Source organism: Podarcis liolepis, assembly GCF_965112155.1.
Source record: "Podarcis liolepis genome assembly, chromosome: 5".
NCBI classification, from domain to species: domain Eukaryota; kingdom Metazoa; phylum Chordata; class Lepidosauria; order Squamata; family Lacertidae; genus Podarcis; species Podarcis liolepis.
In genome coordinates, this window is record NC_139556.1 from 62,294,398 (window position 1) to 62,308,681 (window position 14,284).

The window sequence follows — 14,284 nt, forward strand, 5'->3', positions numbered from 1 at the left end:
TCGGACTGTTGCCAAACTATAAGTTTGCGGTCAAATTGCTGTTATCCTACAATGCTTTTGTTGTGGAAGTTTTACCCTCAGTTTTTTAAAAAAGAATTGAGCTGGCTCTTGGAGAATATTGCTATACGTATTTAGAAACCAAAAATCTAGGAAGAAATTCTGGAAGTTTGGTTCTAATTGGGTATCTTACATTCATCACAGGAGGGAAAGAAACGCAACATGAAGTTTGGAAATATAATTCATCCATCAACAAATGGATCCAAATTGAATATTTGAACGTTGGAAGATGGAGACACAAAATGGCCGTATTGGGTGGCAAGGTGTATGTCATTGGTGGTTACGACGGCATACAAAGAATCAACAGTGTGGAGACATATGATTCTTTTCACAACTGTTGGTCAGAGGTAAAGTACAGATGTGCTTTTGGTATTGATGAAACAGGAAACAGACTAGAATAATGACTTTCTACTCTCAGATGTTGGTTAATAGACAAATGGTGTTTTCACACCAAAAATGTGTGGGGTTTTTTGTTTTTGTTTTTGGCATTTCCTGCATCTATAATGCAAATGTAAGATTATCCAGAAGATAAATTTAGAATGGCATTTTCTTTTTACCCAATCAACCATCATACATGGATGCACATTATGCAAAACAAAGGTGGCAATTCTAGACATTTACCTGGAAGTAAGTTCCTTTGAATGCCATGGGCATCTTAATTGCGTCAGTCGTACACTCGTCGTCACTTGCCCCCAACTCATTTCTCTCCTCTTTACTTTTTTTTAATATACATTAATATACATGACGAATTAATATACATGAGCATGAAGTCCTGATGAATCTTCAGCACGTTCCTCAATTCTGTTGTTTTGCATTATTGTAGGCAGCTCCTCTCATGGTCAACGTCAGTTCATTTGGGGCCGCCAGTTACAAGAAGAAGCTCTATGTGATTGGAGGAGGACCCAATGGGAAGCTGGCCACAGACAAAACACAATGTTATGACCCAGCAACAAACAACTGGAGCTTAAAATCACCCATGCCTGTTGAGGCAAAATGTGTCAATGCCACCAGTTTCCACGACCACATCTATGTTGTGGGTAGGTGCAGCTGGAACACTTTCCCTAGAATTCCAGTTGAAGAACAAGAAGGCAATACAGTCAAACTCTGGTCCCTCTACGAATCACCACTTGGAGGAATGGGGATAGTTTTGAATTCCATGTTGAGATGTTTTTTAATGGGTTGTGCATGCACACAGAGAAGTGTAAATTGTGGGATGGGTTTTAATGGTTTTGGCTGACTGGTTGGCATCCATCTGTCTCGGGAGACAATGGAAGAATGCACCTTTGGTGGAGAAGTCGAATGGTTGGAGAGTTACAGGACTGGTAGGAGAGGGTATATTAATTGTGATTTATCCCTCTGGGCGCCCACATGTGTGGGTTGAGAGCATAGGAATTAGGTTATAAAATCTTGTTTCACCAAAAGCAAACTGGCTTCCCCTTTCTACCCACTTGACAAAGAATCGGGCAACAAATGGGGAAGTCAGTTTAAAAATAAGATTTACTTTCTTTATAATTGTGCATTGTTTCACAGCTACAGTAGCAGTAAAAAACTATGCAGGCAAAATACTTCTTTGTAGAGTCTCCCCAGTGTGAGGAGACAGCTTCCAGTTCAATGGAAAGCTGGAATGCAATGAAAGATCCCCAGTGCCCTTTTGAAGTTTCATACTGATATGCTGTGCCATGGGGGGTGGGGGGTGGTCACAGTTCCCATTGATGAGAACAACCAGCCTGGTGGCTTTCAGGTGTCTTGGGCTACAATTCCCACCAGCCTCAGTGAGCATGGGCTTCCGGAAAATGTAGTCCAAACCAACTGGAAGGCACCCGGTTGATGAAGGCTAGTTGATGAAGTAAAGTCTTTGGCTGTCTGTCTTTTCGAAATATAGTGGTACCTCAGGTTACAGACGCTTCAGGTTACAGACACTTCGGGTTACAGACTCTGCTAACCCAGAAATATTACCTCGGGTTAAGAGGATGGGGACAGAAATTGCGCGGTGGCAGCGGGAGGCCCCATTAGCTAAAGTGGTACCTCAGATTAAGAACAGTTTCAGGTTAAGAATGGACCTCTGGAACGAATTAAGTTCTTAACCTGAGGTACCACTGTAAGTGTCCTGTCTTCTCTTTGTCTTGTGGGTTGAGGAAACCTGGTACTTAACATTTTGGCCTGAAGCCTAGAATGTATTTCAAAAGAAACACATTTCCCAGAAGGAATCCTTTGCTCTCTTCCCGCTTCAGGTGGAGCTATGAGGGCAGTCTATTCTTACAGCCCCCTCACAGACACCTGGTGCCTGGCGACCCAGTTAAGCCACGAACGAGCAAGTTGTGGGATTGCTCCTTGCAACAACAAGCTGTTCATCACTGGAGGACGAGACGAGAAGAACGATGTCATTGCCACTGTGCTGTGTTGGGATGCTGAGACCCAGAAACTGACGGAAGAATGTGTCCTCCCCCGCGGAGTCTCCCATCACGGAAGTGTCACTCTCCGGAAGTCCTATACATACATCCGCAAGGTAGTGCCTGGAGCAGTCTCAGTCTGACATTGCAGGGATACTCGGGAGAAGGAAAGAAGAAGTTGTCATAAAATACCTCATTCCCCCAGGTTTTTATATAGGATGATCAGGATGAAACCACTAGGCTGTCACAGTCTTTTCAAGAAACATGTATTTTTGCTCAGTTTCCTGCTGTATAGCATGTGCCTTAAATTAACATCATATCCAGAAGGACCGGGCTATTTGTGGACTTGTAAGCCAATGAGACATTCAACGATATGAGATCCCCCTATAATTAGCAATGCTGAGCTCTGTGAGTTGCAATTATTATTAATAATAATATTTTTGTAGGTGCCACTTTGGATATTACTATTTTATTTTATTTAAATAAAATCTGATTACTTGCATCGAAAGATGGGATAGAAATGTTTTAAGTAAATAAAGTAAATACTCTGATCTGAAGTCATTTTTGCTACGTTGCAGGCAGCCTGAATATTTGCAGTCATTGTTGGCATAAGCCATAAGCAATGTAAAGCTTCCATTTATTTGCCAAACTCTTCCTCCTCACCTTTCTCTTTCTATAAACAAAACAAAGTACTTCATTTAATCCATTGCTTTTGGATTACTCTTTCCTTGCATTCAGGTACAATCAGAATTTCTTTTCCCAAAGTTCCATCTGTGGCCCAGAAGGTGGCGCTGCTACACTATTTTTAAACAAATCTTTAATTTCCAGGAACAAAGGTACAAAACAATCCCTTGAATAAGGAAAAAATGCTAGATGTTGCAACATGATTTCCAGGAAAATTGTATGTTATGATTTTAAAGAATAAGCTAAGCACGGCTATTAATTTCTCATAATCTAATTATACATCTCTGCCTTAAACTGAGTCTGATTATCTGCAGTGACTGGCAGTGGCTCTCCAGGGTTTCAGCCAAGAGTCCTTCCCAGCCCTACCTGGAGATGCTGGGGCTTGAACCTGGGACCTTCTGCATGCAAAGCAAATACTACCACTGAGCTATGAGGTGTGTGCACCTACGCACCATGGGGGCTCTTTTTTATATATTGTTGCACACCACTCCCAATCTCTGAGCGGTGCGAAATTCCAAGGTTTCTGTTTCCCTTTGGGAATGAGGCACAGTGGAGACTGTGGTGTCTTTATGATACATGGTTTATATATATACAACCTGAATCTACAATGGAGGGGTTCACATCTTTGCCACCCCAAAAGGGTCATTTCTCCTATAGCCACAACCAGAGATTCAAACAGAAATCAACCATCGTGCACTGACTCTCTCTCTAGCTTGCCACTTTTACAACCTTTCCCCCTCTAGGTTACACCACTGCCAAACCTAAAAGACTTGAATTCAAACCCTTGCTTTGTCTTTTAACTAAGGGCCCCTTACATTTGTTGTATGACACAGAGCCCCCTCTCTTTGTCTTTACTAATGGTTCAGCACCTTCCGTTTATTCTCCCAATGGCTCATCTTCCAGGTGATTTCCTCATCAGGAAATGGGCCTGGCTTATATTTTAACATTTCCTGAATCCAGGGGTTCAGTGGCACCCAGAAACTCATAACAATATATATGTCCCATGATCCTCATACCAAGTGCATTTGTGAAGCTTCTGTTTCCGGCAGCATGTGATGCTTAACAACATGTCGTGCAGGCTTTTGGGTGGCATTTACAGTAGACTTCAAATTTAGTAAAGGGCAGATGTGCAGAGATGCTCTAAGATGACTACTGCGCAGGACCACAGAATTTATCTCCAACACCACAAAAACCTTTCCAATTTTAGCAAGAGACAGACAGACCGATCTCTCTGAAGGCTTTTTGTGCTGGGTGTGGGAGAAGCACATTTGTCCCTGTGACAGCTTTAAAAATATATGCAAGCGGAGGAGAACTCGGTTCTTTCTCAAGCAGCTAAAAATACAGAGGTGTGAAGTTCAGATTGAGTCATGCAGCACATGTATTTGGTACTCAGGAACCATATTAAAGTGCCTTGTTTGAAGCAATACTAAACAGTACCTGGTTGCATCCTAACTCGTACTTAAATGGCTAACATGGTTTGCCTTTTAAGTCTATTACAGTTGGAGGAAATTGCTACAGTCAAAATGACATCCCTCCCACCTCCATTAGTATTCATTACAGTCTTCTGTGAATTGCATCTAGTACCATCTCACTTTTGTTTCCTACCGGGCAGTCATGTGCTACGTCTGGAATAGAATATTGGAGTGAGTTGTCCCCTTGCCCAGAATATATGCAGTCCTCATTAGACAGAGACAAAGAAGACATGGAGGGATTGACAAATGAAATTGTGGGAATAGGGGAGGGGTGGTCAATACAGCACAGATCACAGTAATTTTCTCCTGGAATGCACCCTGGTAATTATTTTCTCTTTGACACCCACTAATTTCTTCTGTAGAACCACCCTTTGATTACTGCAGCCTTTTCTTTCTCTCTTAATATTTTTGTCATTGTTTTCTCCCTGATCTCGTCCTCCTCCGAAGTCTCCACTCTGTTCTAATGAACATGAAGAACTTTTAAGCATCATGTCAGGTGCTTTGAGCAGGAGACAGAGAGAACTGACAATTAATCATGGCACTACAGCAAACAGTGCAAGATTGTGTTTCATAATTACACCTAATCAAATACATAAGTAATTGGGGGCATTTTTTTTTTAAGTGTGGTTTCCCCATCTCTGATTTATTTGCTTACTGCATTTACACTCTACTTTTTTCCTCTAAGGAGCTCAAGGTGCACGTGGTTCTCCCCATCCTCATTTAATCCTCACGACTACCCTGTGAGGTAGGTTGAGCTGAGAGGCAGTGACTCACCCAAGGTCTTTTGCTTAATTTGCAAAAGATTCCTTATTAATCCCTTCCCCAGCTTACCACAGGATGTGTGCTGGCTCTTAAACCAAAGCCCCCAAGCTAGCTAGTTGGAAGGGTCCTCAGTACTCCCAATATTTGACAATTAACCAAGCTCTAGCATATGCTCCAGTTCACACAATTCCAGCATTCGCAATGGGCAGTGGGAAAACACCCCAGTAACACTTCTGTTTTGTTTTGTGGATCTCATTGCTTTGTTTTGACATTTATTTACAGAGAGGAAAGGCAACAAATTCTGGAAAAGAATGTTCCACTTTTCTTGGCAAGTAGCTTGCAAGTTTTTCCAAGAAATGCTTTTTCTGGCTCTTTCTAAATCAGCATTGTCATGATCGTGATATAATGATGTTACATTTTCTAAGACTGTAAATATTATGATTATGGCTATGACTACTACATGATAAGCAGATATAGAAAAAGGACATGTGCAAAGAGGCTAGCTATGTATAATGTGTCTGTGTACATACATGCACACACATCCTTTGAACCTGATTCAGTACATGTGGTGAAGGAGTAGATAAGCATGCCATGTGTGTGGCATGGTAATGTGCAACACAGGTGCTGCATGTGTATGATTCCCCCTCCATTTACTGAGAAAGAAGGATCAGATGGATTGCATCTATGAACACACTTTCGCTTCTCAATCACATGTGCTGTGATCACATGACCAGACCTGCCTGTGTGAACTAGTTTTTAGAAGTGCTCTTAAGGAAGCCCACTGTCACCTTCTCCTTTCACAAGCACCAGCTCTGCAGTGATAGTATCAAGACATACCTTGGTATCCAGTAGCACACAATCAGGACCTGAGCAGGTTGTAAGACAGGATTGGAGCACTCAGAGAGAAACATTCAGCCCTGGAGCTAGCACTGAGTTCTGTGTAAAGGAACAGAAGGACCACCGCCCATAACCCAAAGATCTACCCTAAGAACAGTTGTTTGTTAAGATTGCCAAGGCTAGGATAATAAGCACTGTGTCCCAGATGCAATAGAACATTCTTAGGTCAGAATAAAGGACTCATAGAATTGTAGGGTTGGACTAGTGCCATCTAGTTTAACCTCCTGCAATGCAGGAATCCCCGACAGATGGCCATCCAACCTCTGTTTTAAAACCTCCATTGGAGAGGTCACCACCTTCTGAGAGAGTCCATTCCACTGTCAAACAGCTCTTACCATCATACTACTGGAATGCTTAAGTAGCAGATGGAATTAGCCAAGGACTTCTTATTGCTCAAGAGTTTTGAAGAGCCTACAGGATGAACATCTGTCTGAGACTGAAATCTAGGCCATAGTGCAGTAGAGCACATGCTGCACATGTTGAGGACCCCAGGACCAATCCCCGGGGCTGGGCTGGGGAAGACCCCTGTCTGAAACCTGGAGAGGCACAGTCACTTGGTGTAGACAACAGTGCTGAGCAAGGTGGAGTAATGGTCTGGCTCAACACAAAGCAGCATCCCATGAAGGCAATCGGGTTATTGTGGAAGGTTGGATTAGATCGTCTTGGAGGAATTCTGTTTCTATGGCTGCGATGCTAACCATTACTAGGAGTTAAATCCCACTTAAATCCCAATATTTGCTTCCTAAGCAAACATACGTAAGATCAGTCTGTAAATCAACAGAGCATTTTGCCCTAGATAGTAAATGTCCCACTGAACCTCTGTCACACTTTTTGTGAATGTTGTCAAGCAGAAGGTGGGGGGGGGGAGGAAAGCCATTGTATATTGACTATGCTCTCTAACCAATGTAGATTTGACATGCACATTATAGATCTGGGGAATGGAAAAGTGTTTTAAACCATGTATTGTATGAAATTACCTAATATATTTAGATAGAATCATACATCTTAGTCACGTTGAATACATTTCCCTAATGCCTCAGAAACATCTTCTTGGCATGAGGATAAATAAATGTTGATAGGGAAAGAGATTTCTCTTAATGCAGCACCTGCCTGGATCTGGTTTGTGTCCATACTAAGCTTGAAAAATTTGGCTGGTAGCCCAACTTTCTGTGTCAACAGAACATTATTTACCCACTCCTCAGTAGAAAGGGCCCCTGTATATGTTTCTCTGCATTTTTTAATGTTGCTGGGGGAACAAAGTAGCCTCACAAAGGATTAAAGGATGTACTGTTGAATGTTTACTTTCTTTCCAACATAGTCGTGTTATTGACTCGAGCCATTGATGGACGGGTCAAACGGGCATTCTGAAAAGTGATATGGCTCCCCCACCCTTTAGCCTAGGGTTCGTTCCCTCCTTGTGTTAAACGATGGATTTCTTCTCAAGCTTCAGAGCCTGAATGTCCTTTGTAAAAACTGCAGAATGATAACCTCTTTTCTTCTGAATCATGTATAGAGCTTTGGGGAAGCACGGACCATCACGCTCCTCTTTGAGCTAAGCTCTTCCTATCAAAGCTCTGAAAACCATAAATAACATCAGGAATAAGTGATACTGATATGTCTCTATGAGAAACAGCAAACTGGAGCAATAAACAATAGCACAGCATGCATTCTAGCCAACTGAGCAAATGCCTCAAGTAGTAGATCAAAAGGGGGTTGCATTTCCATTCATCCACAGCAGATTGACCTGCTTGCCTGCCACACATGCCACAGTCAGCTCTACTACACCCAGCAAGCAGTCTGCCATCCACCTGCTGCTACTGGTGATGTTGCTACTGCCACTGCCCACCCACTGGGCCATGGGACACCACTGCCATCACCCAAAGAAAAAAGCATTCAACAGTGCTCCAACCCAGACGTTCTGGGCCCACTACTCTCCAAGGCCATTTCAACCAGAATTCTGGTGGATGTGGCCATGGATAATGCCTGCACCATTACCACCTAGTTGGGAGAGGGGAGGCTTCTCATACTGGCTGCCTGTCAGCTACTCCCTTATCTGAGAGATGGCTATGAGCTGGGAAGAGGCCTCCATGCCAGGGGTGTGTGAATTGGGCTTTTGATGCCAGCTTATATAGCTTGCATTTGTAGAAGTCCATCCATTTGCAAGTCTGCAAAGGCAGCAGGGTTCTGCAGACTGTGTTGTAAGTTTATGCCTTTCTTTAATAAAGCACTAAAACTGGCCATTCCTTTTTTGGTATCCCTGCATGAAACCACTCACATAGGCCCTCCTGGAGCCTGTGGATCAGGACACTGGTAGATGAAAACATTTGTTGTGAGTTATTATTTACTGAAACCTGTTCACAGTCCACTTTGTTTACCCTTGGTGTCTGTCTGGAGCCACCAGCCCAGTCCCAGAAACTAGACTAGTTTGATCAGTTCCCTAAGCATACTTAGGTCCTGATTTTCCAGTCTATAGATAAGAGCACAGCAACAAATGATGAAATGCTATTCTTGCTTAGTTACATTCTACGTTCCCCTGGCTAAAGTGTAAATGGCATCTCAGAGTGACAAACTGAGTCCTTAATCTGAATCAGGGGTGGGCAATCTGTGGCCCCAGGGCTGCATTCTCCCTCAGCCTAATTTCATGCAAGGATCTGGGAGGGAGGGGAAAGGGTGTCAGAAAGAGAGGGAGAAAAAGGGGGTATGAAGAGAGAGCAGGGGAGAAGGAGGGAGGGAGGACTGGCTTTGAACCTACCCACGGCTGGCTTCAGCCCCACTGCTGATGTGCAGCCCTGACAGATTACTCCCAAGGGAAAGGCAGCCTCCGAAAGAAATAATGTCCCCCAATTCAGGTCTAGATAATGCTGCAAAAGTAATTTCCCCCTAAAATCAAGTCACACAGTTTCTAATATCTTTATGCTTATATTTGATGAGAGTGCTAAAAACAACAACACAGAGACATGTAACTATGGAAAATTGTAAACAGATTCTCTGTTGACACATCCCCTATAGTAGCTCACAATTTCCATACATTTTCAGTAACTCAGAAATTCCATACGTTTCCTCTGCCTTCATAGCTACATTTCATACGTCCAGCAACAGACGAAAAGACAAATAGATGCAACAGTAATCAAGGGCACAGTGCGTAGGATTGAACTGTATATACAAAGTTAATATGCTATTAAAAGGTAGGGAGATATTTGTTGTTTCAGAGATATAATTGGGAATGTAGACAATCACCAATCTGACCACAGGAATATGAATGCTGAATCTAGGGCACTTCCAGGCTGATGGGTGTATTCTGCGACATGTTCTCGTCTCAGCAATAGTGTTATAATGGTGGATTTATACTGAACTGTCCACACATCACTGGACTTCATTACTTGTTCTGGGATGCCTTCCCATTGCTACTACTCTATTGCTGTCTGGAGGGACATTATTGCACTGAAGCTAAAATAAAATAAAATAGGACCCACCCCGAGATTGTTTGTGGTATGAAAAGTTAAAGGATTTCAGCAAGAAACTAGAGGATATGCAATGATAGGAAATCAAGCCATATGGCTACCTCAAAACTTTTTCAGGCATGAACGGGTATTGAAAGTGGAATATTGTATGACTGCCCCCAAACCACCATAAGCACAAATCATCATAAATGCACAATAAAAAAACCCAAAACCATTCATAGGGGGCCTCATTTGAAAACCAGGCACATCTGATGACTTTGAAATCAGAATAGTAACAATTGTTACACTTGCCCTTAATGTGTTGTTCCCCATGTTCTTTGGTTTTCCAGTTTTCTCTACAGGTGAAAATTCTTTTTTGGTTAAATTCTTCCTTCTAATTTACTGCTGCACCATGACATCTAATCCAACACAACATTGTTATCATTATATATCAAAATATCAGCATGATACTACTACTTTTCCATTCACAGTATGCTGACCTTGGAAAAATAAATGGCTAATAACTCAGCCAGCAGACAACAAATGAATGAATTTTAGGGGGGTGGCAATCCTTCGAACTTGATAGAAGAGGTCAAGTACAGCTCCAAACCATGACAAGTCTTTCGTATGTTTCTGCTCAAGTGGTTGAGACTGGAGACACGGCAGTCATGCGCTTCCGTCTGAAGAAGAACTTGAGGGATGAGGCTATCTCCCTGTATCGAAGCCCACACAGATAAGGCAACAGAGCTTTGGGCAAGATTATCAGCACATTGCATATTATCAGAGAGACCAATATCCCTGTCTGTGTCCCAATGACGGCATTGACATAAAGCAAGGAGTCCACCACAATAGCCAAGAGGGGAGAGAAATGAAAGAACAAGACAATGTGATGCATCAGGAACGTCACACTGGCTCTAGAGAACATGCTTTTCCATATGCCTGACTGCTTTGTTTTGAAATACAGGATCATATAACAGCAGAGTATGAGGGACAGACAGAGAAAAAGGGCAGAAATGGAGACTACATAGCAGGATTTCACGGCCCCATCTCCATGTAGAGTCATTACCAGTATTATGGGGACAGAGCAGTTTTCCACTGGGCATACACTGGGTTTCTGGGTAAACTTGAGTATTAAGAAGACAATCCCAGGGAAAATCCCAGACAAGATCCATAGGAACAGTATCAGCTTCTTTGCTCGTGAAGATGGCAAAATGGAGATGTAATGCAAAGGCCACAAAATGGCCACGTATGTATCCAGCACCATGGCGGCAGCCGTTAGCAATCCTCCGCAGTAAGTCATGGCCAGCAGAAACAACAGGAGCACACAAGGGTTCTTGGGAAGGTGGAGTTTCATTACATTGAAAACTGCAGACATAGCATAGAGTATCAGATATAACAAATCACAGAGCAAAGCATTTCCCAACAGCAGGTATCTTGTCTCCTGACGGATGTTGACACGGGAAAGAATCACAAACAGAATGAAAGGGTTGATCAGGACGGCTGCTGTAAGGCACAATATCGGCGGGATCAGGAACATCATTGTCTTGGAGTATGGAGGATAGATGATCAATTCTTGCAGGTTTTGGAATGAAGTTTTATCCAAAGTGAAGGAGGCATTTGAGGCCACTTCTCTATAGCGGGAGAAGGTTGCATTCAAAATCCGGGCTGGCACACATAGTGAGAAGTTCATTTCCCCCAGAGATAAGGAATGGCAGCTGATGTATAGAAAAGAAGTTCTTCAACGCTGAGGTTTTGCAACAAGCAAAGATGCATTTTATAGCAACCAGATCACCATCTGTCGTCAGCTCTGTAATGATAGCTGATGGCAAAGCATAGGGATTTGTAAGGGAGCTCCGCAAGTAGATCTTGAAATCCGCACAAGTGGAATCTTTTCCTCAAGAAAATTTAACACTGATTGTTCAGAAGAAGGGAACACACTCATAGGGCTCAAAATTCAAACTGCAGAGCAGGCACTCTGGGAGGGAAGTAAATGGGCTGTTCATCACTAAGAACTTAAGTTTGTCCACACTGCAAGCATTAGCATAGCAAAGTAGCAGATGGAATATTAGCTTGATTAAACAGATGTGATGAGATAAAAGGGGACATTCCAAATTTGCCAGTGCAATCAAGTCATAAATGGAGCCAGCAGATATACTAGAGTGTTTAAATGCAATCAGAAACGTATTGAGTCAATGTAATCAATAGGAATGGTGCCCTTAGCTCCTGAAATACAAGTGCATGATAATCCCTTTTAATACGTGGTTCTTAGCAGACTGCTGCCATATATTTTCAGCTATCTGAAACAGTACACATACACCAAAATCCCACATATATTATTGCCAGCTACTATGAAATATTGAGCTGCAAAATGGAGAATAAAATGTGGCTTGACACCCCACTGCCCAATCTAAAGTGCTTTTTGTTTTCATCATATGCTTTGGGATGAGGAGTAGACGCAATGCAAAATAAACTATTTTCTTACGATTAATGGAAAGATTATTAACATATAACAATACAATACAATTCTACATCCTTTACAGTTGTTCCCTAAATCAGGAGGAAAGAATAATAAAAACAAAGGATTAAATAAATCTAGAATGAACACGAGCACTTCTAGATCAGATGAAAGACTTATCTCATTCAGCATTCTGTTCATAGAGTGGTCAACTAGATGTGTCGGAAAGCTCACAATCAGGGTATGTCATATCACTCTCCTGATCCACAGTCACTGGTATTAAGAGGCATGCTGCCTCTGATACTGGAGGAAATGTAGCAATTATGACTAGGAATCATTAAGAGCCTGATACTCCATACATTTGCCTATAGTGGTACCTCGGGTTAAGAACTTAATTTGATCTGGAGGTCCGTTCTTAACCTGAAACTGTTCTTAACCTGAGGTACCACTTTAGCTAATGGGGCCTCCCACTGCTGCCACGCGATTTCTGTTCTCATCCTGAAGCAAGGTTCTTAACCCGAGGTATTTCTGGGTTAGCGGAGTATGTAACCTGAAGCGTCTGTAACCTGAAGCGTCTGTACCCCAAGGTACCACTGTATTACCCTTTTATAGCTGTCCAAGTTGACAGTCTTGTGGAAGCAAATTCCATAGTTTAACTATGTGCTGAAGAAGTTATTTTTGTTTGTCCTGAATCTCCCAACGTTCAGCTGGAATGTTCTAGCATTGTGAAATGGGGGGGGGGGCGCACTGTCTCTACACCTGGCATAACATGACACACCATGTCCTCTCTAGACACAAGAGTAGATGAAGTCCAGAGCTTGCATAAACCAAACCAGGGACACTAACAAACGCAACAGATTGTGCTGCTTGCCTTCAGATTGGCTGTTGTGAAGTAATTCACTTTTGGATTCCGTTCTGACAAGCATGGTTTTAGTTCTCTGCTCCACACAAAGAGACATGTACTGAAAGAGCCACTTCCATGCTACTGGCTTGTATTGCTGGCTCCCTGATTGCCTTCTGTCTACAAAATGGCTGCCAGGCCTTCTGCCCACTTTCTTGCTATGTGGCTGCTCAGTGCTAACAGGGCTGGTCCAAGACATTTGGAACCTTAGGCAAACCACAAAATGGCATCCTCCCCCCCATGCCAGGGAAGAAAGGGGGGGGGAGTGAAGATTGACATCAGGAACAAAGGGGGAAATAAAGGATCTACATCAGGATCTGCTGCCCCCATGGATCCTGTTGCCTGAGGCAGTCACCTCACCTTGCCTTCTGGGTGGGACAGCCCTGAATGTTGGCCCTGTGTGTGTTGCTCTGATTTACACTGTCAGACAGTTATCAGCGAAATGTGAAATGGAGCATGGAGGCGGGCTCATATTGTACAGCCATATTCTCTTCAGCCTGTTGCCATCCAACCCCTGCAATGGATGTTTCTAGCCTACAAACGTTAATATAAGGAGTATTATTTTTTTTAAGTGCAAGGGCCATATTCCCTTCTAGACAAGCTTTTAAGGGCCACATGCTAGTGGTGTGCGAGGCCAGAGGCAAAAGTGGGCAGAACACTGAATATGTGCAGTAGGTTAGTTTCTACACACATTTACACCCCCCTGGTACTTTACCTTTTTTTTAACCTTTACCTCCATCCAGGCAAGCAAGAAGCATTGGTTCAAAAACACATTCCAGGTAGGCAAAAACTGAAGGAGGATGCAAAGGAATGACTAATAATGAATAATAAAAAATTATTATTATTAAAGGAATGACTGTGAGGGGTGTGGCCCAGGGACAGGGTTAGATGGCGCTCTTTTGGTTTCCAGTCATAATACTAGAGCTCTGGGGTGGGCATTCAATGAAGCTGAATGTTGGAAAATTCAGGATACAGAAAATAAAGTATTTCTTCACACAGCTTCAGAAGTTCAGGTGGTCCAGGAGAAAACATTCTCTGTGGCAGCTCCTATGTTGTAGAATTCCCTCCTTCTCAGAGGTGTGTCTGGTACCTTCATTATACAGTGGTACCTCGGGTTAAGAACATTATTTGTTCTGGAGGTCTGTCCTTAACCTGAAACTGTTCTTAACCTGAGGTACCACTTTAGCTAATAGGGCCTCCTGCTGCTGTTGCGCCGCCGCCACACA

At 42.8% G+C, this 14,284-nt stretch overlaps 2 protein-coding genes across 10 annotated transcripts in view; one reads left to right on the forward strand and one right to left on the reverse strand.

Annotated features, from left to right (window-relative positions):
- Positions 1–14,284, forward strand: part of KLHL6 (kelch like family member 6) — a 118,258-nt gene that overhangs the window by 14,351 nt on the left and 89,623 nt on the right. For 3 of the 6 annotated variants that reach the window (XM_083505757.1, XM_083505755.1, XM_083505756.1), the window contains 3 exons: positions 202–404; positions 881–1,094; positions 2,289–2,995. In XM_083505757.1, coding sequence (XP_083361883.1) covers positions 202–404; positions 881–1,094; positions 2,289–2,590 — 719 coding nt within the window. In that variant the 3' untranslated portion in view covers positions 2,591–2,995. Of the gene's footprint in view, positions 1–201; positions 405–880; positions 1,095–1,633; positions 2,996–14,284 lie in introns of those variants that run through there. The other 3 variants (XR_014526816.1, XR_014526817.1, XM_083505758.1) reach the window with 2 other exon arrangements.
- The window catches only part of GPR148 (G protein-coupled receptor 148), a 97,036-nt gene that overhangs the window by 8,513 nt on the left and 74,239 nt on the right, over positions 1–14,284 (reverse strand). Inside the window, exon 3 of one of the 4 annotated variants that reach the window (XM_083505763.1) lies at positions 9,550–11,521. The exons of 2 other annotated variants lie outside the window; for them this stretch is intronic. In XM_083505763.1, coding sequence (XP_083361889.1) covers positions 10,340–11,392 — 1,053 coding nt within the window. In that variant the 5' untranslated portion in view covers positions 11,393–11,521 and the 3' untranslated portion in view covers positions 9,550–10,339. One more of the 4 variants, XR_014526821.1, reaches the window with a different exon arrangement.